At 46.1% G+C, this 21,589-nt stretch overlaps 2 protein-coding genes across 2 annotated transcripts in view; one reads left to right on the top strand and one right to left on the bottom strand.

Annotated features, from left to right (window-relative positions):
* Positions 1–20,657, top strand: part of IQCK (IQ motif containing K) — a 47,298-nt gene extending 26,641 nt beyond the window's left edge. Inside the window, exon 10 of the mRNA XM_015826399.1 lies at positions 20,616–20,657. Coding sequence (XP_015681885.1) covers positions 20,616–20,630 — 15 coding nt within the window. The 3' untranslated portion in view covers positions 20,631–20,657. The remainder of the gene's footprint in view (positions 1–20,615) is intronic.
* Positions 1,994–8,243, bottom strand: GPRC5B (G protein-coupled receptor class C group 5 member B). Its single transcript, XM_015826388.1, has 3 exons — positions 7,238–8,243; positions 4,051–4,163; positions 1,994–2,194 (listed from the first exon to the last, which is right to left on the bottom strand). The coding sequence occupies exons 1-3, from the start codon at positions 8,241–8,243 to the stop codon at positions 2,150–2,152; spliced, it is 1,164 nt and encodes a 387-aa protein (XP_015681874.1). The 3' UTR covers positions 1,994–2,149.
* Positions 20,658–21,589: the final 932 nt, after the last annotated feature.

Genomic DNA, 21,589 nt, shown 5'->3' with positions numbered 1-21,589 from the left:
GCATTTAGACAGTTTAACCCCTTATTCCCTACAGATATATTACCCAGACAGCGAGGTTGGGTACATTAACAAGCAGAATGGAATCAATAGAATTAGGTAAATTAAAAACCGGGGACGTGAAGAAGAAGAAAACAAAAGCATCCTCAAACACACCAATTAATTACATTTCATTTTCTTTTCTGAGAACCGGCGATCAGCTTTGCAAATCTGAAGAATTCAGCAATCTTATTTCTGTTACCACTGTCAGTTGCCCATTTACAAAGCAAATCTTTTTAGAACAAGTGCAAAAAAACACCCCAAACCCTCCATCCTTTTGAGATATTTTATACCGTCCTGGTTTTACTGATATCTCCCCTCCCTCTCTCTCTCTCTCACACACACACACACACACAAACACACACACAGAGTCACACGTGCTCTCTCACACACACACCTTAACCAAGCAAATCACACTTGCTTTTTTTTTTTTTTAGTCTCTAGGAAAGCAGAAAGCAGGTGCTAGCTAGCCAGCCGAATGTAAAAAATGACAAATCTCCATGCCTGATAGGCTTTAAAATGCTCACCCATGAAAGGAATGCTTCGCCAAACATCAGTGAAATCATAGCAATGTGAAAAGGCAGAAAGAATTAGGGCGTTGTGGCAAAGGAGCGGGGCGGGCAGGCAAGAGATTCCCCACGTCCAGATGAAAGCGATCAAATCATAACAATAATAATAACCCAACGTTCCAGATACACACGAGAAAATGTGCAAAAAAACCGGTTGCAGTCCACGAGAGCTTCAGTGTTCAACTAGGGTTGGGAGCGAAGGCTGGGAGATTTTAAAGCTCACTCCGTGGAGAGGATTTCCTGGCACGCAAAGGAGCTCAGGTTTAAATGCGTAGTGGGGATAATACATTTGGTGATCCACCGAGATACATTTTCCTTTTCTTGAAAACTCTTGGGAAGCATGGAGGGATCGTTCCCACGCATTCTCTTTCTCTTCCTGGTCCTTGAGCTACCTTAGCTACCTCTCTGGCACCAGTTGTTTTCCCCCTCTGGAGACCCAGTCTGTGTGACTTTGCCCCTCGTTGACCTTGGTCAATCAAGAAAGCAAGGCAGATGTTCCTTGGTCCTACCAAGCACACCCTGATGGTCAAACTGCTCTGTTCTGCTTCTGGGAGAAGAGAAGCCGGGTGAAAGCTCTTATGGTTTCAAGAAGAGCTTCGGAGGGTGCCTACGAAGCCACCTCTGACTTTGGGTCACTGTTGCTGCCTGATCTGGAATCCCACCAGAATCTTGGATGTGAAGAGAAAGCACCCTGTCCATAGCTTGAGGTTCCATAGTGCAGCTCCACAACTCATTCTCAATCGGCGTTTCTCAACCTGGGCCCCTTTAAGACGGGTGGACTTCAACTCCCAGAATCCCTCAGCCAACGTGAATTCCACCCATCTTAAAGGGGCCAAGCTTGAGAAACCCTGCTCTAAAATCAGGGTGTCTCCAAAGTTGGCCACTTTAAGACGGGTGGTCTTCAACTCCCAGAATTCCCCAGCCAGCATTCTGGGAGTTGAAGTCCACCCGTCTTAAAGTGGCCAACTTTGGAGACACCCCCTCTGCTCTAAATGGGCTTTCCCCCCCCCCATGAATGCTGTTCAAAGAGTAGCAAAGAAGTCCCAAGGCCCCTTGTACGTCGGACACTCATGCCCCACGCACGGTTCCGTGAATTAAAGACCTTTTTTGCCTTCCTACAATTCTGCCCCTTCCGAAGCCTTCCCACTTTCTCTAACCCAAACGCTTTCTTCTGATTTTGCTACTGGATCCCTTTCTCCTCCCCTCCCTTTTTCTATTTTTAAAAAAGAAGAATGCGCCTAGGTCTACTTTTAAATCCGGTCAGCTTCTATTGCATCCTGGAGGCTCCTGGTAGCTTAGCTTATCGATTTGACAGTGCTCGTGGTTTGTTTGTTTTTGTTTCGTTTATTCGTTTTATTAAAAAAAGGAAGAAAAAAAGGAGAAAACAACTCCGAGCTATCAGTTTTTCTAGGACCTTCCACAGAGCCCCCCCCCACATGGATTTCCTCCCTCTGAAAACAACACACTTTTTTGGGAGGGGGGGGGCAACCAATTTTTGTTAATGGATTCTCTCTCTCTCTCTTCCTGTATGACCTCTAAGCTTTTCACCATAGGTGTCTTCCCGTGTAACTCGGTGGAGCGGTCGGAATCTGGAAATAAGGATAATACATCCAGGATTAAGCATTTTTGAGCGCTGCTTTAAGACAGTCACATTACAAAGCCCTGCAGGGCACTTGATCTGGTACATTTAATCCTTGACTTAACTTACGACCACACAGTTGAGCCCCAAATTTCCGTTGCTAAGTGAGTCAGCGGTTAAGCGAATGTTGCCCCATTTTACGACCTTTCTTCCCACACTTGTGAAGTGAATCACTGCAGTTGCTAAGTTAGTAACCTGGTTGTTAAATAAGTCTGGCTTCCCTATTGACTTGGTTCGACAGAAGGTCGCAAAAGGGGGACGGGGCGACCGTCGTAAAATATGACTCGGTTGCCCAGCATCCAAATTTTTGATCGCGGAGATACTGTGACGGTCATGAGAAAAACAGTCACAAACCACTTTTTTTTCCAGCACGGTTGTAACTTTGAACAGCCGCTAAGTGGACTGTTGTAAGTCAAGGACTACCTGTACTCTTTCTTCTTCCTCTTCTTCTTCTTCCTCCATTAGTTATGAAACAAACCCTCGGATTCCCATTTTCACGGCCTGCTTCTACTGCCTTGAATTGATCAGACACTTTCAGCTCCTGAATCTTACTAAGGGGTGAGACCCCTTGTAGGAGGGAGCAACACATAACTTGCCTACATTGCTCTATTTTCATCTTCCCACCTGCCAAAAAAAACCCCACTGGGATTTGGCTCAAGAGTTGCAAATAGGCTTCTGGGTTTCAGAAAGGCAGCTGCTAGCCGATTAAAATCAGCTCAACCGCGCCACGGGTGGGAGATGAAGAGGGTTCGGGATTTAAACCCTCTGAACGTGGAGTTGCGTGTCAGAACCCTCTGCTGTGGGCTGAACCGAATATCCTTCCTGATATGGGTCTGGCACAGACTGCATCAAGCTGGGGAGGAGATCAACTGGGTGTTTTTCAACATCAGCCTTTCCCCATCTCTCCCAAAAACAAGTCTTCTCAAAGGAAAAAAATATGCAAAATTGCCTTATGGAGTGAGGGGCTGGCTTAAAAGAACGCAAACCCAAGTTCTATGGAGCACAAGCCAAAAATAAGTGACATTTTGAAGCAGGCCACACGGCAGCGGATCATGACAGTTAAGCAGCTGAAGGGAGAGAGCATCATTGGTGGGCCAACAAAACTGGAAGAACGTAAAGAGCAAAAAGGATCAAGCGATTGGGCAGCTCCTTGGTCAACACTGACCTTAGGCAACGCAAAGGAGATGCCTAATCTTTTGAAGCACCCAACTTGGCATCAGGCATTTTGGCCGCGGTGGGTAGGAACTCTTTGAGAAAGGGCCCTTGGTAGCAAAGCCACACAAATTTAAAGGAAAGACTCCACCAATGGATGGTAGGTTCAGCTAAAAAAACAACAACAACACAAGGCGGTGATTTGTTGGGAAGAGGAGCAATGGGTCAATGCTAATGGACGAAGAAGCTTTCCTAGAGACATCATCTCAAGTTTCTTAGACCAGAAGAACATTGCAAAAGTGAACCGGTCCAAATTTTTTTCACTGACTTACTAGGAGGAAATTGGACAAGATAAATCATTTTTCCCCCCTTCCCCAAAAAGGGAGGAGATGGCATGGTTGTGTTAGTCCCTGGACAACAATCTTAGCAAAGAAAAACTTGACTGGCTCGACAACGTGGAATTTGAAAATCGCCCCTGCATGCATCCTTGGGTGTTGAAGCTTCCCGCATCCCATCCTCATCCCGCCCATCGTTTTCCACTGCTCCCCAATAATCAGCAAGCATTCAACCGAAGGAAGTTATGAGTAGAAAGCAGTGGTGGGACCTTTTCCCCTAAGGGGTAGTTTCTTCTATGCATCCCATTTTGATACTTACAGTCCCACCATTCAAGACAACCGCCATCTCGGTGGGCTGGTAGACGTTGCTACGGAAGGGGGCGCTTGCACGACTTCCCAAGCTGCCGTTGCGAAATCCTGCCGTCCGTAATGCTGTGCAGAATCGAGAAAGAGATGGGGAAAGAAGACAAGGAGAAGGAGAAATGATTTAAGGGGGAAAAATACACAAAAGCAAAAGCAGATGGAAGCTCTCCATAGACAGCTTTAAGGTGAGGTGGAGATCTACAGATAGGATTTTTAACTGCAGGCAGGTGTCCTAGATCCAGTGGTGGGATTCAGCCGGTTCGCACCACTTTGGCAGAACCGGTAGTTAATTTTTTGTTGTCCAGGCCCAGAATGGACTTCCGAAAGCGGCATCCACACACAGAACCGGTTGTTCACATATTTGAATCCCACCACTGCCTAGATCCTGCCTGGAATTAAACCCTACCTGTAGATCACCACCTATAGGAGAAGGAACAGCAGAACCTGGGGGTGGAGTTAAACAAGGGACTAGCCTAGAATCCTTACATAGCCACAAGTGAACTAAGTCCATTTCTCCTTTAATTCCGTTGACTCTTATCTAATTCCAAGCAGATGCTTGGGTTGTTGGGAATATTCCTGTACATAGGCACAAGTAGCAATAAGTCATATTAATTGGACCTTCATGGGTGGGACTGATCTTTCCCACCTGGCACCACAAGCTGAAATATTTCTTCAATAACAGAGAAATCTAAAGCAGAATGGGGGAAAAAATATAAGGGCAATATATCTGCCAATGTGAAGGAATAAATATAAACAATCTATTTTTTTTTAAAAAGTTTAGTTTTTAAACCGTGACTTCACAAGGAATGTAGGGTTTCACAAATCGTTATCAAGATCTTTTCTTGGGTGTAAAAGAATTTGCTTCACGTCATAATTAAATATGTAATACTTCTGTTCAACTGACAACGAGAGACAGCTGAAAATGTATCTAACATTAGAAACCCAAATCGTAAAGAAGTCCAAAAGACGGGCACGCTCGACAATGATATAGGGAATTATGGATGGCAAAAATGTTTGAGATGTTTTTCTCAAAATACCAGAAGCCAAAGATAGGTAAATCTTGGGAAATTATTTCCTCTGTTCCTAGTTAACCTGGGAAATGCACTTCCTAAGTGATGGCCACTAATCTAGGAAACAATAAAAGTTGATTAGGCAGATTAGTGGAGGAGATGACAGGTACGTTCTTGACTTACAAGCTTTTGAAGTTACAACAGTGCTGAAAAAACTGACACTGATTTATTGGTCATGCCTATTCACAAAGCTATCATCACTAACAGCCCTAAATTGATGCTTGATCCAGAGTTAACTGGAATTCAAGAGAGGTTGGACTTTAAACAATTTGTGGGAACATAATGACTCCAGGCTGATTACTCTTTTGACTCCACCCCCCCAGGCTTTGCCTGCCCTTTTGCTACACAACCAAATTATTCCTAGGAGTTAAGCATGCTTAGATTGGGACATCTCACTGGAGCACTGAAGCATCGTCCTTTGTGCTGACTTTAGAGTCAAGCCCACAGTGTCGAACTGATCTTATTCCTAGATTCTTTTATAAATTTTGACTATTCCAGATGCCTGCTTTGGCTGGACGTGTGTGCTCAACGCGGCAGGTGAGATTTAAAAAGGAAAGGAATCTATCAAAATACAGTGCTGTAATTTTCTTCATTAACAAATGAAGGTGCACGGTTTTTAAAAACGCCAAAGATGCACCAAATGATAGGTTTGCTCCACTTTATTGACGCCTTCTACTCTCCTGGGGATAACGTCAGGATACTGTAAATCAATGGCTTTATTGCTTTATTGAACTAAGATCAAACCATCTTGCTACGATGCACACTGTGAGCGTGCAAGGATATTGATTCAAGCAGGCAGAAAAGGAAACGCACATTCAGGTTTTTTTTGTTTTTTTTTTTAGCAATACGTCTTTTAGACTCGGTCTCATAGCTTGTCAATTTCTGCCATCTTTCTCAATAAGGAAAAGGAAGAAAAAAAAAGGGGGGGGGGAAGAGAGAGCAATCAAATGGCTGTTAAATCTTCTCGGTGCCAGTGAACAGCGATTAGCCTGAAAGAAAATCTGCTGGATCTGTTCCCGTCCAGATGTTGCTGAACTATAATTCCTATCATTCCACTAAGAGGAGCAGAATTGAGGGATGCTGGAAACTGTAGTTCAGCGGTGTAGGGAGGGCCTTGTTCTCCTCAACACGGCTATTAAGGATTCCAGCCGAATTTCAGGCCGTTGCACACCAAACAGGAATGACGCATGGCGTCTACCTCAAGGTGAAAACTAGACAGGAAATTGCAATTCATCACAAAGAGTCCTGGGAACAAAATGCAGCTTCCATCTCATAGCTATGCAGATCAGGAGATACTTAGTGGAACTATATTCCAGATCCCAGGAGAGAAAGCATCGTTACGAGGTTACGACACCATCAATGTCTGGGGCAGTGCCAGGCTGGAAGAATCTGGACCACAAGCTAAGTCCCAGTTAAACTGATTTATTGCTCATGCCTATACACAAGAATCTAGTCAACTAATCAAGGTAAAGGTTTCCCTGTCCAGTCCTGTTTGACTCTAGGGTGCTCATCTTTTTTTCTCGGCCGAGGGAGCCAGCATTGTCCATTTTTGGTGGTCATGTAGCCAGCATGGCTAAACATCAAGAGCACACGGAACGCTGTTATCTTCCCACTGAAGTGGTACCTATTTATCTACTTGCATTTGCATGCTTTTGAACTGCTAGGTGGGCAGGAGCTGGGGCAAGGAATGGGATCTCACCCCATTGTGCGGCACTTGTGTCTCGAACCCAGGCTGTCAGCTTTCCAGCTGACAAGCTCAACGTCTTTAACCGTTGAGCCAACACTCTCTCTAGTCAACTATTAGTAAGCACTAACGTGGCGCTAGATAAGAGTCAACAGAATTCAAGAGTTTGGCCTTGGATACTTTGTGGGAATGTAACGATTCTAGGCTGATTCCTCTCTTGACTCCACCCCTCCAGGCTATGCCTGTCTTTCTCCTACAAGCAGCTCCTGTTTTGAGTCATTGCTACTTGAAAGTATTCCGTTCTCAAATTTTTATTCGGTCAAACTCCCCACATGATTACGACTTACGACAAGCATCTTCACTCCCATATTAAACAAATAAACATTCACCTGCATTATGTTCATCCATTGAAAAAGCTTTATTCTCCATGTAGCTCCGAGGAAGCTGGAGGTCATCCTCAAAAGCAGTTTCACGCATCCGTGGTTGTGAAGTGTCAAAGTAGTTGGGCGTGTTCTCTTGCTGAGATGGAAGGATGGCGCAGTGAACCTCTGGGATGGCATAGAAGATCAGGAAGACCCAGCCATTGGCTACCAGAGCCACTGCAAGGGTGGGATCCTGCCACTGGTCTCTTCTCCCCAGTTCCTTGTTACCATACAGGTACATAGTCAGCCACGCCACCCAAATGAGGATCGAGAAGAAGCTGGTGAGGACAAGGCACACCCCGTTCTTCTTCCACTTCTTAAATTTCCCACACAGCGTGAAGAAGGAAAAACAGGCGGTGACCACCATCAAGAACATCACGTAAATGGAGGCCATTGCAAAATCCACGGGCTCGTAATTGCAAGCCGGCTTTCCTTCCCTCACAATCGTCAGTATCAGCCACTCCGTGGCAATGATGACCTGGACCAACGCAACGCAGACAGCGACTCCAGCCAGCTGCCATCCAGATGGGCTTTTGCCGTGGCGGACAAGTCTCCGGAGCCGCCAGGCTTGAGCGAGCAAACAGGAGAAGCAGACGGCGAAGAGGACTCCCCAGGAGAACCTGCGGATGGAGCAGATGGTCTCGTCCTCTTCGATGATGAATGCAAAGGCCAAGCCAAACAGCGCCAAGGTCCCCAAAAAGAAGAGAAAATGGAGGCCCAGCGGGCTCCTTTTCTCTTTGCCTTTGATGAAGGGCAGCCTGGCCAGCAAGATCAACTTGAGGAGCAGCGTGGTCAAGACTCCCGCGCCTGCCACAGCCTCCACCACAATCCCCCAGATAGCATCCAGGTCACACAGGGCAACGTATTGAGGAAGGAGGTCCAGTCCACATCCTCGTGGAGTACTGGAGTTCTCAGAGGAACCATACTCAACCACAAAGAGTAGGAGAAGGCCAACTGTAAGGAAAGTAGACATTTTTCTACCTGGAAACAAAAAGAAAAGAAGACGATAATTTGCCTGCTACTTCCTACTTCTAGGCAATTCCCCTCCCCTCCTCCTCGAGAGAAGATGGTGCTAGAACTGCCAGAAGACCAAGCCAGCATGGCTGCATTGGCTGAAATCTGGAGATTAAACGTAGAATACCTAGAGAAGGAGTGTCCAACCTTGGCAACTTTAAGACTTGTGGACTTCAACTCCCAGAATTCCCCAGCCAGCCATGGGGAATTCTGGGAGTTGAGGTTCCACAAGTCTTAAAGTTGCCCAAGTTTGGACACCTCTGATGTAGAAGATCCCACGTAGAGAACTCTTTGTCCTCCACAACGTCTGGGTGACCTGCTTGCTGTCAATGAACTGGAAATTGAGGTCCTCCCTCCAAACAGCCAGTGATTTGTGCAAATGCTACATTCCTAGTTTTTCCAGAGAGAGTCATTTTGGCCTACCGATTAAAGGTGCTACGTTAGGTATCAGGAGACTGGGAATTCTAGTCCTGCCTTCGGTGCAAAAACCAGGTGGGCTAGTCACTCACTCTCAACCCTAGGAAGAAGATAGCAGCAAGCCACTTCTGAAAAAACATGGCCAAGAAAAATATGTTGATGAAGCTTCTCAATCATCCAGGTAAAGTTGTCTGAAGGTTGAGTCCTGGCAACTGGACTTATTTATGAGCCCAGTTAAAAATAATTAATAAGTAATTATAAATAATTTACTTAACTTGCTACTTACTTGTTTGTTTATTTTGAATAGAATAGAATAGAATAGAATAGAATAGAATAGAATAGAACATAGAAATAGAAATAGGAATAGAATAGAATAGAATAGAATAGAATAGAATAGAATAGAACATAGAAATAGGAATAGGAATAGAAATAGAATAGAAAAAATAGAATAGGATAGGATAGGATAGGAGCTGGAAGGGACCTTGGAGGTCTTCTAGTCCAGCCCCCTGCTCAAGCAGGAGAACCTACACTGTCTCAGACAGGTGAATGTCCAGTCTCTTCTTGAAAATCTCCAGTGATGGAGCACCCACAATTTCTGGAGGAAAGCTATTCCACTGGTTGATTGTCCTCACCGTCAGGAAGTTTATTTATTTCTGAGCGGTGAAATGTCTCAAGCTAACATAAACTAACTCCAGTTGCCACGAGTCAACCTTCAGATTGCCAAGTAGGGACTTGTTCCTGGGGGGTCACCAAGACTTTGGGTTGACTTTCTGGACCTTAACAACAACCACAATCAAGAGTTTTCATCATCCACGCTTCAGCTACTCAAGGAATCGAAGGCTTTGGACCATCACTGCAGCACTACTGCGAAATATTTGGTTTAAAAAAAAATATGCTACTTTGACTTCAAGAACCGAAACCTTTGCTGCAGTTCTGACATTCCCCCCCCCCACACCCTCCTTCCCCAGAGAATATCGCAACGAGTGGGAATTCTGCCCAGTTTCTTCCCAGCTCCTTTGAAAAGAATCAGCTTCGGGGGAGACGGCAGAGCACAAGGAGAGCCGAGCAAAGCTCAGCCTGCATCAGCTCCTGAACTGTAATTGATGAGGACATTGTGCTTTGCCGTGCAAAAAAATAAATAAATAAGTGCCACAACTTGTTTTCTCCCCTCCTGCATCATAATGCTGCGGACTGCACCTTTGCTGCTTGGAGGACCCAATGCAGAGGGACAGAAGTAGGATGAAAAATGCCATGGGGGTATTTTTAGAAGACCTGACTCCAACTGGAATCCAAGTGGGATGTGGCGTTCGGTCATCAATTCCTCCCCACCCCCCACCTCCCAAATATAGCAGGCCCACTGTCACATGTAAGAGAGCTTCCTTTGGCACTCCTGAGAATAACAAAACTACCTCGGGCCCACCCGTCTGTGAATCAAACTGGAACATTCCAAAGATTGTGTAAGAATCAAGAGGCCACCTGCACTTCATGGGTTGCCAAACAGCAGCCTTTTAATTTCCTGCCTGCTCTGGAATCGAAGCAGATTTTAAGGAGTATATATAGAGAGAGCCAGAGTCACAGCCCAGGTTGGACTGCCATAAATTGCTCAGGGTTGGTGTCCATCAGAGAGGGAAGCTACTTCACTTATGGATGGTGGACACTGATTGGGAAAACCATGGCTTGTAGAGTTGGTCTCCATCACAGAGAGAAGGCACCTCACTTATGGATGGTGGACACTGATTGGGAAAACCATGGTTTCTAGAGTTGGTCTCCATCAGAGAGGGAAGCTACTCCACTTATGGATGGTGGACACTGATTGGGAAAACCATGGCTTGTAGAGTTGGTCTCCATCACAGAGAGAAGGCACCTCACTTATGGATGGTGGACACTGATTGGGAAAACCATGGTTTCTAGAGTTGGTCTCCATCAGAGAGGGAAGCTACTCCACTTATGGATGGTGGACACTGGTTGGGAAAACCATGGCTTGTAGAATTGGTCTCCATCAGAGAGGGAAGCTACCCCACTTAGCTGGCTCAGGAATTCTGGGAGTTGAAGTCCACGAGTCATAAAAGAGCCAAGGTTGACTACCCCTGGACTAGATGTTCTCCAGTCTGGATCTCCATCACAGGAAGCAAACTTGCATCAGACTTAGTCCAACGAGACCAGTGGGATTTACCTGGACTGGTTACTGATTCTTTCGAGTGGAGAAACCAGAGTTGGACCCAGGACTTTCAAGGACAAGCAAAACCCATAATTCTGGGCTGCAGTGCCTTTGTGTCAACAGGATCCAAGGATGATATAAACGGGACACCATCAGAGGTTCATCAGAAGCCACAACTGCCCAACCTGGCCTTGGGGAACCAAAGAGCTGTCCTGCACGGAAGCCTGGGACTTATTCTCATAGCCACATAACTGTAAAATTGTTTTGGCACCTTCACAATTGTACCAACAGCCTAAATCTGTATTCTTCATTCTCCTGGTTATTTTTTTTTTTTAAAGAGCAATTGGCATGAAATTAGCATTCAGAGGAGGACCCAAAGAGCATCCAGCATGACTGGATTTTTCTTGAGCCAACAACTGGCCCAGATAGCCAGCGGCTTCGGCCCAATCTTGTGAATTTCACCACACTCTAGGTTAAACAAAGCAGCTTCTGCAGCCGAGGTCCTTTTTAATATTGTTTTTAGGACAGCACTCGCCACCTCCAGCTGTGGCTGCTCTGCCTGCCAAAATCTTGTTTTCTCTCTCCTCTCCTTTCCCCCACCCCACCCACCCACCCACCCAGCGCTCCGTACAAGTGCATACAGCCAAACACATAACTCACTCCACCACCTGACCCAAAGGAGTGGAATTTACTTAATGTATTCTCCCCCAACAGTGCCAATCCAGAAGTCCATCATCCCTTCTCAACTTTCATGCATAAGCGGGTCAATCTATGTTTTTGATAAACAATGCCTGTTTTTTTTGGGGGGGGGGGTTGGCATGTTTACTCCTCTACTCCGAATGAGATTCTTTCCCCAGATCGCTCTCTCTTGATCAGATCCGAAGAACGTTAAGAACAAATAAATCCATAAGTCTTCTCTCCTCCAGGCTATGTCAACAACACCTCCCGCTTGGACAAATCCATAACCTCTTTGGGACCCTTCCTTTATCTGCAATTCAGTTTCTCTTTATCTTAGGGAGGATAAACAGACTTTCTCCAACCAGCAAATGCCACCCTTAATTGGATAAATAGCCTAGATCATTAATATATAAAACATCTTCTTAGGAAATCAACTGTCATTTCAAAATGTAAACTTTAACTTACATATGATTTTTTTCTTTGCGTTTCTCAAACCTTACCCAAATTTACTACATGTTTCCATCGTACACATACTAGAATATGATGCGCTCCTTCTATATCGTTTTATTACCGTAATCTTATGTGTCCTATGCCCTATGCAAAATAAATAAATATCCCAGGCCAGATCTCTAACCTCTCTCGTCCGTCCCCCACAGATTTGCATCATACAACCGTTCTGTTTTCTCCACTTGACCACAACGTATCTTGATATTTACCTTCCCCTTTTCTACATCTGTCCTATATCTGACTACCGTATTTTCCGGCGTATAAGAGGACTTTCTAAACCCTGAAAATCTTCTCAAAAGTCGGGGGTCGTCTTATACGCCCAGTCGTCTTATACGCCGGAAAATACGGGTATTCTATAATGTTAGTACTATTTTTACTATTATTATTATTTAATATATTGTAAAAAGTGATGGCTATTGCTGGTCTATGACAGTATAAAGTTTATTATTATTATTATGGGTATTCTATTTTATTCCTTTACACATGTGGTTTGGCATATTACTCATCAAGTTTTCTCTCCCCCCCCCCTCTCTCTCTTGCTCAAACTCTATATTTTAACTGGAAAAGTTGGGTATATGCCAGAAAATATGTTAAATCCCTCCATCTCCCCCACCTCCACTCTGTGAATTTAACCCTTTCTGTTACCAAGCAAAATTCTCTCGGGAAAGCTGGAGATGGGATTCTTTGCATCTATTTCCTCCTCACACACACCCCGCCCCCCAGTTTGAGTTCTGTCGGTCGGAGAAAAAAAAAAAAGCTGTTTTCTACTATAGGCTGAGCTTGCACGCACTCTCTGATTTTTTTCCAACATGGCCCAAGGAAGCGTAAATCCCGTTTCCCCTCCCACATTTCTACACAACCTTGTTTGTTTACATCAGGGGTGCCCAGCCTTGGCAATTTTAAGACTCCTTGGACTTCGACTCAGCTGGCTGGGGAATTCTGGGAGTTGAAGTCCACGAGTCTTTTCAAAGTTGCCAAGGTTGAACCCCGTTGATTTACCCCTTTGACCAAGGACACGCTGGTGTGGAAGGAATAAACAACACACCAACACCTCAGATCTCAACTCCGGAAAAGAAGTCTCTGGAATTCAAAAGCTTCGCCACTGGATGTGGAACATATGACAGGGGTGGTTCAAGGTTTATCCAAGGCAAGTTTCCAAACACAGCTATGAAAGACTGCAAAACTCTTCAGGGTGCTATCCCCCTGCCCCCCACCCCGCACACGTTGCACCTTCTTTCTTAACCGTTTCACATATCCACCTCCTATTTTACAGTCCTCGCCTCTTGAGGGTAGGACTCCGTTCTCTTTCTTTTTGGCCCTCTCCTTGCCAAGCTGCTTTTCAGAAATAATAATCGGAATAAATCCAAGCAAAAGGGACTTCAACCCACATCAATCAGCTGCTGCTATCAGACCTGGAACCCTTCATCTTCAAGGGCTGAGCGTTCTTTGCTTGTGTGCGCTTATCTCTTCTGGCAGAGCAATCTGCATAAAACTCGGGGTGGATCCCCCACCCACCCAAATTTGTTTCGAATAGAGGTGGGGAGGGAAGTCAAAACCAACCCCTCCAAAGATTGCAAGCAACGTGCTCCAATTTGAGGTCCTCTCTGGACCCGTTGGATGAAAACTGCCAGCATGGCTACATCTCTCTCCCCCCCCCCCACTCCATTTAGAAGGTTCCTCCCCTCCCCCCAATTGATTTATTGGCTTCTATAGCACCAGAAAGCAGATCTTCTCCACTCCTAGAATGGGAGTGGAGGAGTCCTCAAAGCTCTTCTTGTCACGGAAAGCCGGGGTCAACATCCAATAGCTACTTTGGAGAGGAGGTGGGCAAAAGATAGATAGTTTCTTGATTTATTTATTTTTTTGTGTGTGTGTGTGGTGCTTTCCAAAGGTTGACAACCTGAAAAACCTCTTTCCTGCTTGAGCAGGGGGTGGGAGTAGAAGACCTCCAAAGGCCCCTTCCAGCTCTGTCGTTTTGTTTTGTTTTGCCCAGCAGCTGGAATTGGCCTAGGGCAGGGGGTCTGCCACCTTGACCCCTTTTAAGACTGGTGGACTTCAGCTCCCAGAATTCCTCAGCCAGTGTGCAGCATAGCATAGCTGGCTGAGGAATTCTGGGAGCTGAGGTCCACCAGTCTTAAAATGGTCAAGGTGGCAGACCCCTGGTCTAGGGGGCAGGGGTAGGCAACCTTGGCTCTTTTATGACTCGTGGACTTCAACTCCCAGAATTCCTGAGCCAGCCATGCTGGCTCAGGAATTCTGGGAGTTGAAGTCCACGAGTCATAAAAGAGCCAAGGTTGCCTACCCCAGGTCTAGGGGCAGAGGTAGCATCTGCTCCCAGCTTATGGAGGGCCCGACCTGGCACCGCCCTGGTGCTCCTCTGAGGACAGCCGGTCCCCTCGGAGTACGACCACTGTCCCCCCCCTCCCCAAACCCCACAGATCCTTGCAAATCTCTCTCCCCCCCCCTCCACCAGCACCCCCTAAAACTGGAAACCTGGCCGCCTTCACCGCCAAAGCGCCAACGCGTCTCCGATTCGCAATCCCTTCTCCACCCGGCCGTCGGAACTCCAGGCGGGCTGGGTGCCTCTTTCTCTGTCTGCCCGGGGATGATGGGAGGTGTAGTCCGCCCTCTCCGGAGGGGGAAAAGCCTTCAGCCCCGATCCTGGGCAACACTTTGCAGCCATCGTGGAAAGTTATTGTTTAAGAGTCTTTTAGCGCGGTGGATCGCCATCCTTGCCTGCCTGCCCCGCACGGCCAGGCGCTCCTAGCCGAGAGGCAGGGCCAGGCAAGCCCCGGGACTCGGCGTCCGCTCCCCCGGCTGCAAAGCGCGCCCGGGAGCTCTGCGCCCGTCGTCTTTCGGGGCAAGCGAGGCCCGGCGCGGTCGCCTTCAAGCCCAGCCGAGACCCGGGGCGGGGAAGGGGGGGGGCTTCCTCCTCTCCTCCCCCGTCGCTTCTCCAGAGCCCGGGCTGCGTCTGCATGGCGTTCCGCAGCCCCCAGCCTTGCCGCGACACTCCAGTCCCTCTCGGGGCCAGGCTCCAAGACCCATCATCCCCACTTTGAAGCCAGCTTCCTTCCCTCTTGCCGGCGACTGCACCAAACTCCAAGACCCATCATCCCCACTTTGAAGCCAGCTTCCCGGCGACAGCGCCAGGCTCCAGGACCCATCATCCCCACTTTGAAGCCAGCTTCTTTCCCTCTTGCCGGCGACAGCGCCAGGCTCCAGGACCCATCATCCGCACTTTGAAGCCAGCTTCCCGGCGACAGCGCCAGGCTCCAGGACCCATCATCCCCACTTTGAAGCCAGCTTCCCTCCGCCTTCCCAGCGACCGCACCAAACTCCATCACCCATCATCCCCACTTTAAGGCCAGCTTCCCGGCGACAGCGCCAGGCTCCAAGACCCATCATCCCCACTTTGAAGCCAGCTTCCCGGCGACAGCGCCAGGCTCCAGGACCCATCATCCCCACTCTGAAGCCAGCTTCTTTCCCTCTTGCCGGCGACTGCACCAAACTCCAAGATCCATCATCCCCACTTTAAAGCCAGCTTCCTCCCCTCTTGCCAGCGATTGCACCAAACTCCAACCCCCATCATCCCCACTTTAAAGCCAGCTTCCTTCCCCCTTCCCGGCGACTGCACCAAACTCCAAGCCCCATCGTCCCCACTTGGAAGCCCGCTTCCCTCGCCCTTCTTAGAGACTCCATCCGAAGCGACGGGCACCGCCAGAGCTGGAAGTCCCCCCCGGCGCCTGGGGAGGGGGCAACAGATCCCCTCCCCTCCCCCCGAGAGGGGTTTCCCCACTTCACCCGCCTTCCCCGGGGGGGACTCGGGAGCCTCGCGCGGACCTCGCCTTCCCGGAGCCGTCGCTGCTGCAGCAAGCGCGGGACTGAAGACCCCCCCCTCCTCCGCGCCCCCCCCCCAAGGCTCCGGGGTTGCGATCCCGGGGACCGAGCCTGCCCTGCCCCCCCCCCCGCTCACCCGGCCTGCCTCCGTCTCCTCTCGGCCGGCTGGCCGTTGCGCAGCCCCCCGCCGGTCACGCCGGCCCCTGGGCCACTAGACGAGCCGCCCTCGGCGCCGCAGCCCCGGCCGGGCTCCTAGAGCGGAACCAGCGGCGCAACCGGCCGCGCTGCTTGCAGCCTCCGAGCCGTCGCCGAGTGCCCGGCCGGCCCCGCTCGCCCCTCGCCTCGGCTCCCTCCCCTCCCAGGCGAGGAGGGCTGTCCCGGAGGCCCCGCCTCCCGGCCCCGCCCTCTCGGGGGCGCCGCGGTCGGCAGCGCCCCCGGCTGGCCAGGAAAAGGCTCCCGAGCCGGGTGGAGGGATATAGGCATCCCCCAAGGCTGCGTTCACAGGGAAAGCTCCCCCCCCCCCTTCCGCGACCCGGGTTAACCGATCAATGTCATTTTCCAAGTTGAGCCTCTGGGAGATTAACCCAGATGGACCCCAGTCAAGTATAGGTTCTCCTGCTTGAGCAGGGGGCTGGACTAGAAGACCTCCAAAGTCCCTTCCAGCGCTATTCCCATTCCATAATTCTAATTCTAATAATTCTATTCTATTCTATTCTATTTTGTATATTGTATATTCCATTATTCTATTCTATTCTTCTGTATTCTATTTCATTCCATTTCATTCCATTCCATTCTACTTCTGTATTCTATTCCATTCCATTCCATTCTGTATTCTATTCTGTTCTACTCTATATTGTATATTCCATTATTCTGTTCTATTCTTCTGTATTCTATTCTATTCTCCTTCTCTATTTTATTCCATTCCATTCTCCTTCTGTATTCTATTCAATTCCATTCCATTCCATTCCATTCTGTATTCTATTCTATTCTTCTGTATTCTATTCTATTCTTCTTCTCTATCCTATCCTATCCTATCCATTCCATTCTCCTTCTGTATTCTATTCTATTCCATTCCATTCTCCTTCTGTATTCTATTATTCTATTCTATTCTATTCTATTCTATTCTATTCCATTCCATTCCATTCCATTCAGGTTCCGCACATTTGCAAATCCCAAGAATGATCCAAAATAACAGAAATAAGAGAGCTGGAAGGGACCTCGGAGGTCATCTAGTCTAGTCCAACCCCCTGCTCAGGCAGAAAACCCTGAAATACCATTCCAGACAAACGGTTGTCCAGTCTCTTCCTCAAAACCTTCGTTGCTGGAGCCCCCACAACTTCTGGAGGCAACTTCCGTCCCACTGGTTAATTGTCAAGAAATTCCTCCTGAGTTCTAGGTGGCTTCTCTCCTTGATTAGTTTCTGTCTGTTACTTCTTGTCCTGCCTTCAGGTGCAGGGAAGCCTAACGTGCGAGTACCACCAAGAAAGGAGAATGCGTGTGCGAATGCAAGCTATCGTTATTCTCAGGCACCAGAATACTTTCACTTCCCTCTGGTTTTGCAGCCAGCCTCTCTTTCGTGAGAGCATGATTAGGGTCTGTGTGTGTATGTGTGGGTAGCGTCACCTGGATCTGAGTGCCAAGTCCTCATGGATCGGTGTGCAACCACTGTGCCTTTGTCCAGAATTCCAAGCTCTTCAGTGCCATCCTTTATTATTTTATTTTATTTTATTTTATTATTTCATTATTTTATTTTATTTATTATTTTATTTTATTTTATTTTATTTTATTTTAATTTTATTTATTTTATTATTTTGTTTTATTTTATTTATTTTATTTTATTTTATTTTATTATTTTTTTATTTTTTCATTTTATTTTATTATTTTATTATTTTATTTTATTTTATTTTATTATTTTATTTTATTTTATTATTTTATTTTATTTTATTATTTTATTTTATTTTATTATTTTATTTTATTTTNCCCCCCCCCCCTTCCGCGACCCGGGTTAACCGATCAATGTCATTTTCCAAGTTGAGCCTCTGGGAGATTAACCCAGATGGACCCCAGTCAAGTATAGGTTCTCCTGCTTGAGCAGGGGGCTGGACTAGAAGACCTCCGAGGTCCCTTCCAGCGCTATTCCATTCCATAATTCTAATTCTAATAATTCTATTCTATTCTATTTTGTATATTGTATATTCCATTATTCTATTCTATTCTTCTGTATTCTATTCTATTCTATTCTTCTGTATTCTATTCTATTCTATTCTTCTCTATTCCATTCCATTCCATTCCATTCTGTATTCTATTCTGTTCTACTCTATATTGTATATTCCATTATTCTATTCTATTCTTCTCTATTCTATTCTATTTTCCTTCTCTATTTTATTCTATTCCATTCCATTACATTACATTCTCCTTCTGTATTCTATTCCATTCCATTCCATTACATTCCATTCTGTATTCTATTCTATTCTTCTGTATTCTATTCTATTCTTCTTCTCTATCCTATCCTATCCTATCCTATCCCATTCCATTCCATTCCATTCCATTCTCCTTCTGTATTCTATTCTATTCCATTCCATTCTCCTTCTGTATTCTATTCTATTCTATTCTATTCTATTCTATTCTATTCTATTCTATTCTATTCTATTCTACAGTATTCTATTCCATTCCATTCCATTCCATTCAGGTTCCGCACATTTGCAAATCCCAAGAATGATCCAAAATAACAGAAATAAGAGAGCTGGAAGGGACCTCGGAGGTCATCTAGTCCAACCCCCTGCTCAGGCAGGAAACCCTGAAATACCAATTCCAGACGAACGGTTGTCCAGTCTCTTCCTCAAAACCTTTGGTGCTGGAGCCCCCACAACTTCTGGAGGCAACTTCCGTCCCACTGGTTAATTGTCAAGAAATTCCTCCTGAGTTCTAGGTGGCTTCTCTCCTTGATTAGTTTCCGCCTGTTGCTTCTTGTCCTGCCTTCAGGTGCAGGGAAGCCTAACGTGCGAATGCCACCAAGAAAGGAAAATGCATGTGCGAATGCAAGCTGTCGTTATTCTCAGGCGCCAGAATACTTTCACTTCCTTCTGGTTTTGCAGCCATCCTCTCTTTCGTGAGAGCATGATTAGGGTGCGTGTGTGTGTGTAGTGTTGCCTGGATCTGAGTGCCAAGTCCTCATGGATCGCTGCGCAACCACTGTGCCTTTGTCCAGAATTCCAAACTCTTCAGTGCCATCCTTTATTATTTTATTTTATTTTATTATTTTATTTTATTTTATTTTATTTTTTTATTTTATTTTATTTTATTTCTTATTTTATTTTATTTTTTTATTTATTGTTTTATTTTATTATTTTATTTTATTATTTTATATTTTATTTTATTTTATTATTTTATTTTATTTTATTTTATTTTATTATTTTATTTTATTTTATTTTATTTTATTTTATTTTATTTTATTATTATTTTATTTTGCTCTGCAGGGTGGGGTGAAGGATCCCTTAATCTGCGGGCAAATCCAGATAGCTGAATTTGGCTGGAGATTGGCGGGAGTGTGCAACCCAGTAAATAGGTTAATCCAATAACCAGATTACGGGAGACGCAGCCCAAGACATATATTAAACTGAGGCTTGTGTGTGTGTGTCTTTCCAAACAGATTGATGGGCGTCAGGAGGATGGCAGGAAGTGGGTCAGGATTAATAGATCAAGCTATTAATAGCTCCTCCCCATGGCTGGTGGTCTCAGCCTTGGGGGAGGAGATATAAACAAAGACCCCTTGTCTTCCTCTTGTGCGAGGAACTTTCTCTCTCTCTCTTTTTCTGAAAAAAAAGAAAGAAAAAGAAAAGCAGAATCTGGAATCTTCCTGGTAGACACTGCAAGGACGGTGTGCTTCCCTGTCACAAAAGTTGGAGGAAAGTCTGCAGCTTTTGGGACTTTATTAAGGGGTGCTAAACCCTTTTAGCAGAGAATGTAGGGTTGAACTGTGGGGTCCTTCGTGGGCTTCTGAGCTTCCCTGTTTTCCAAGCAACGAACGACCAATTCAGACAAACAAGCTAAGCCAGATTCACTTAACAGCCGTGTTGCTGACTTAACAACTGCAGTGATTCACTGAACAACCGTGGGAAGAAAGGTTGTAAAATGGGGGCAAAGTTCACTTAACAAGTGTCTCGCTTAACAACAGAAACGTTGGGCTCAATTGTGGCCGTACGTTGAGGACTACCTGTACTCCACCTTAGACTTTCCCAACCTGTGAAAGTGTCGGCTGGATGGACTCCCAGAATTCTCAGCAATGGCCACACTTGGAGTGAGGCATTCTGGGAGCTGAAGTCATCCCAGGCGGGGGGAAACACTGGCTTACGAGCATTCACCGTGCGTAGGTACGCACGAGCCACAGGGGAGCCTAAAGCATTGAGGGCCAATGCATTGCGGAACTACAGCTCCCAGCATCCCTCAGCTTGGACCTCACTGACTGAGTTTCCTGGGAGGTGTAGTTGAACAGATTTCCCTATCGCTGCCCTGATAGTACATATCTCAGACTGTAATTCATTTTGGATAAGAAGCTCAGCTTTTAAGGAAGAAAGAAAGAGGTGCCTATTTTAGCAACGGGCAGTGTTACAGATATTAGAGGAGCAAATGATGTTTAGGAAGGAAGGAAGGAAGGAAGGAAGGAAGGAAGGAAGGAAGGAAAAGAAAGAGAAAGAAAGGCTTTTGTATAATTTCAATCTCATTTTCAATCTGCAGGGTGGCTCAGAGTGATTGCTTCTAACAGAATCACAATCTGATCCAAGAAATGCTTGGAAAGGTAAGTACCTAACATTTTTAAACACGAGAGATGCTGTGGAGATAGAAATGAGCAGTCATGTGCATAGAATTGTGGCTGACAGTTTGCGAACGCCACCGTGCATTTTGATCGCGTCCTTGAGATGCCGGCACTCATCTAAGGGTTGTCTTGGCACAGCCCTACGCATAAAATAACCCCTTTTGGGAGAGAGGCGAGACGGAGGGGTTGAGGGTTAAGTAAAGGCAAAGAGAAGTTTGATTTAAAAAAATAATAATAATGCTATCAAGAGAGAGATTTACTCTTGATGAAATGCTATTGCTACCTAGTAAAGGACACACTACAACGTCAGTTAACAATGGTTGAGGCACCCCAAAGAGCAAAAAAACCCACAACTTTGTACCTCCCTCAACACTAGAAGTGGTAAAAGAGGAGGAGGAGGAGGAGGAGGAGGAAGATTAAAGGGGAGAGTGAGGGAAAGAGGAAGGAGAAGAAAAATTATTCTAATATTCTAATAATATTCAGAAGCTCTGGATGCTGACAGTCGTGCTAGACCTCTCCAGACTCATCCCTTGACGAATATACTAGTGCCCTATTTTATTTATTTATATTTTGAAAATTAGACCAGCAGAGGCTGCTAACAAAACCTTCTGCCTTGGGTGAAATGTTCTTAATTTACTACTGACTCTGAGACTTCATAAATCCAGAAGAAGACTGCCAGGAATAATTTATCCCCGGTGAAAACAAATGAATAGGGGGGGGGGAGAGAAGAAGCCTGCTAGCTTTTCAAAACATTAAAAGGCTTCTTGGCTTAATTGATCCTCCTCTGAGTAATTCTTCCTTTGAGGCAGTGTCTAATTGAAATCAAATGTACTGTTGTGATTGCTTTAATTTCGCTTCTTGCATCAGTAGGCTTCATAGTTTAGGCTGCAGAAAT

Source organism: Protobothrops mucrosquamatus, unplaced genomic scaffold (assembly GCF_001527695.2).
Source record: "Protobothrops mucrosquamatus isolate PMUCROS unplaced genomic scaffold, P.Mucros_1.0 scaffold_209, whole genome shotgun sequence".
NCBI classification, from domain to species: domain Eukaryota; kingdom Metazoa; phylum Chordata; class Lepidosauria; order Squamata; family Viperidae; genus Protobothrops; species Protobothrops mucrosquamatus.
The sequence above is the reverse complement of the archived record's forward strand: the minus strand, read 5'-3'. Positions and strand labels throughout refer to the sequence as shown.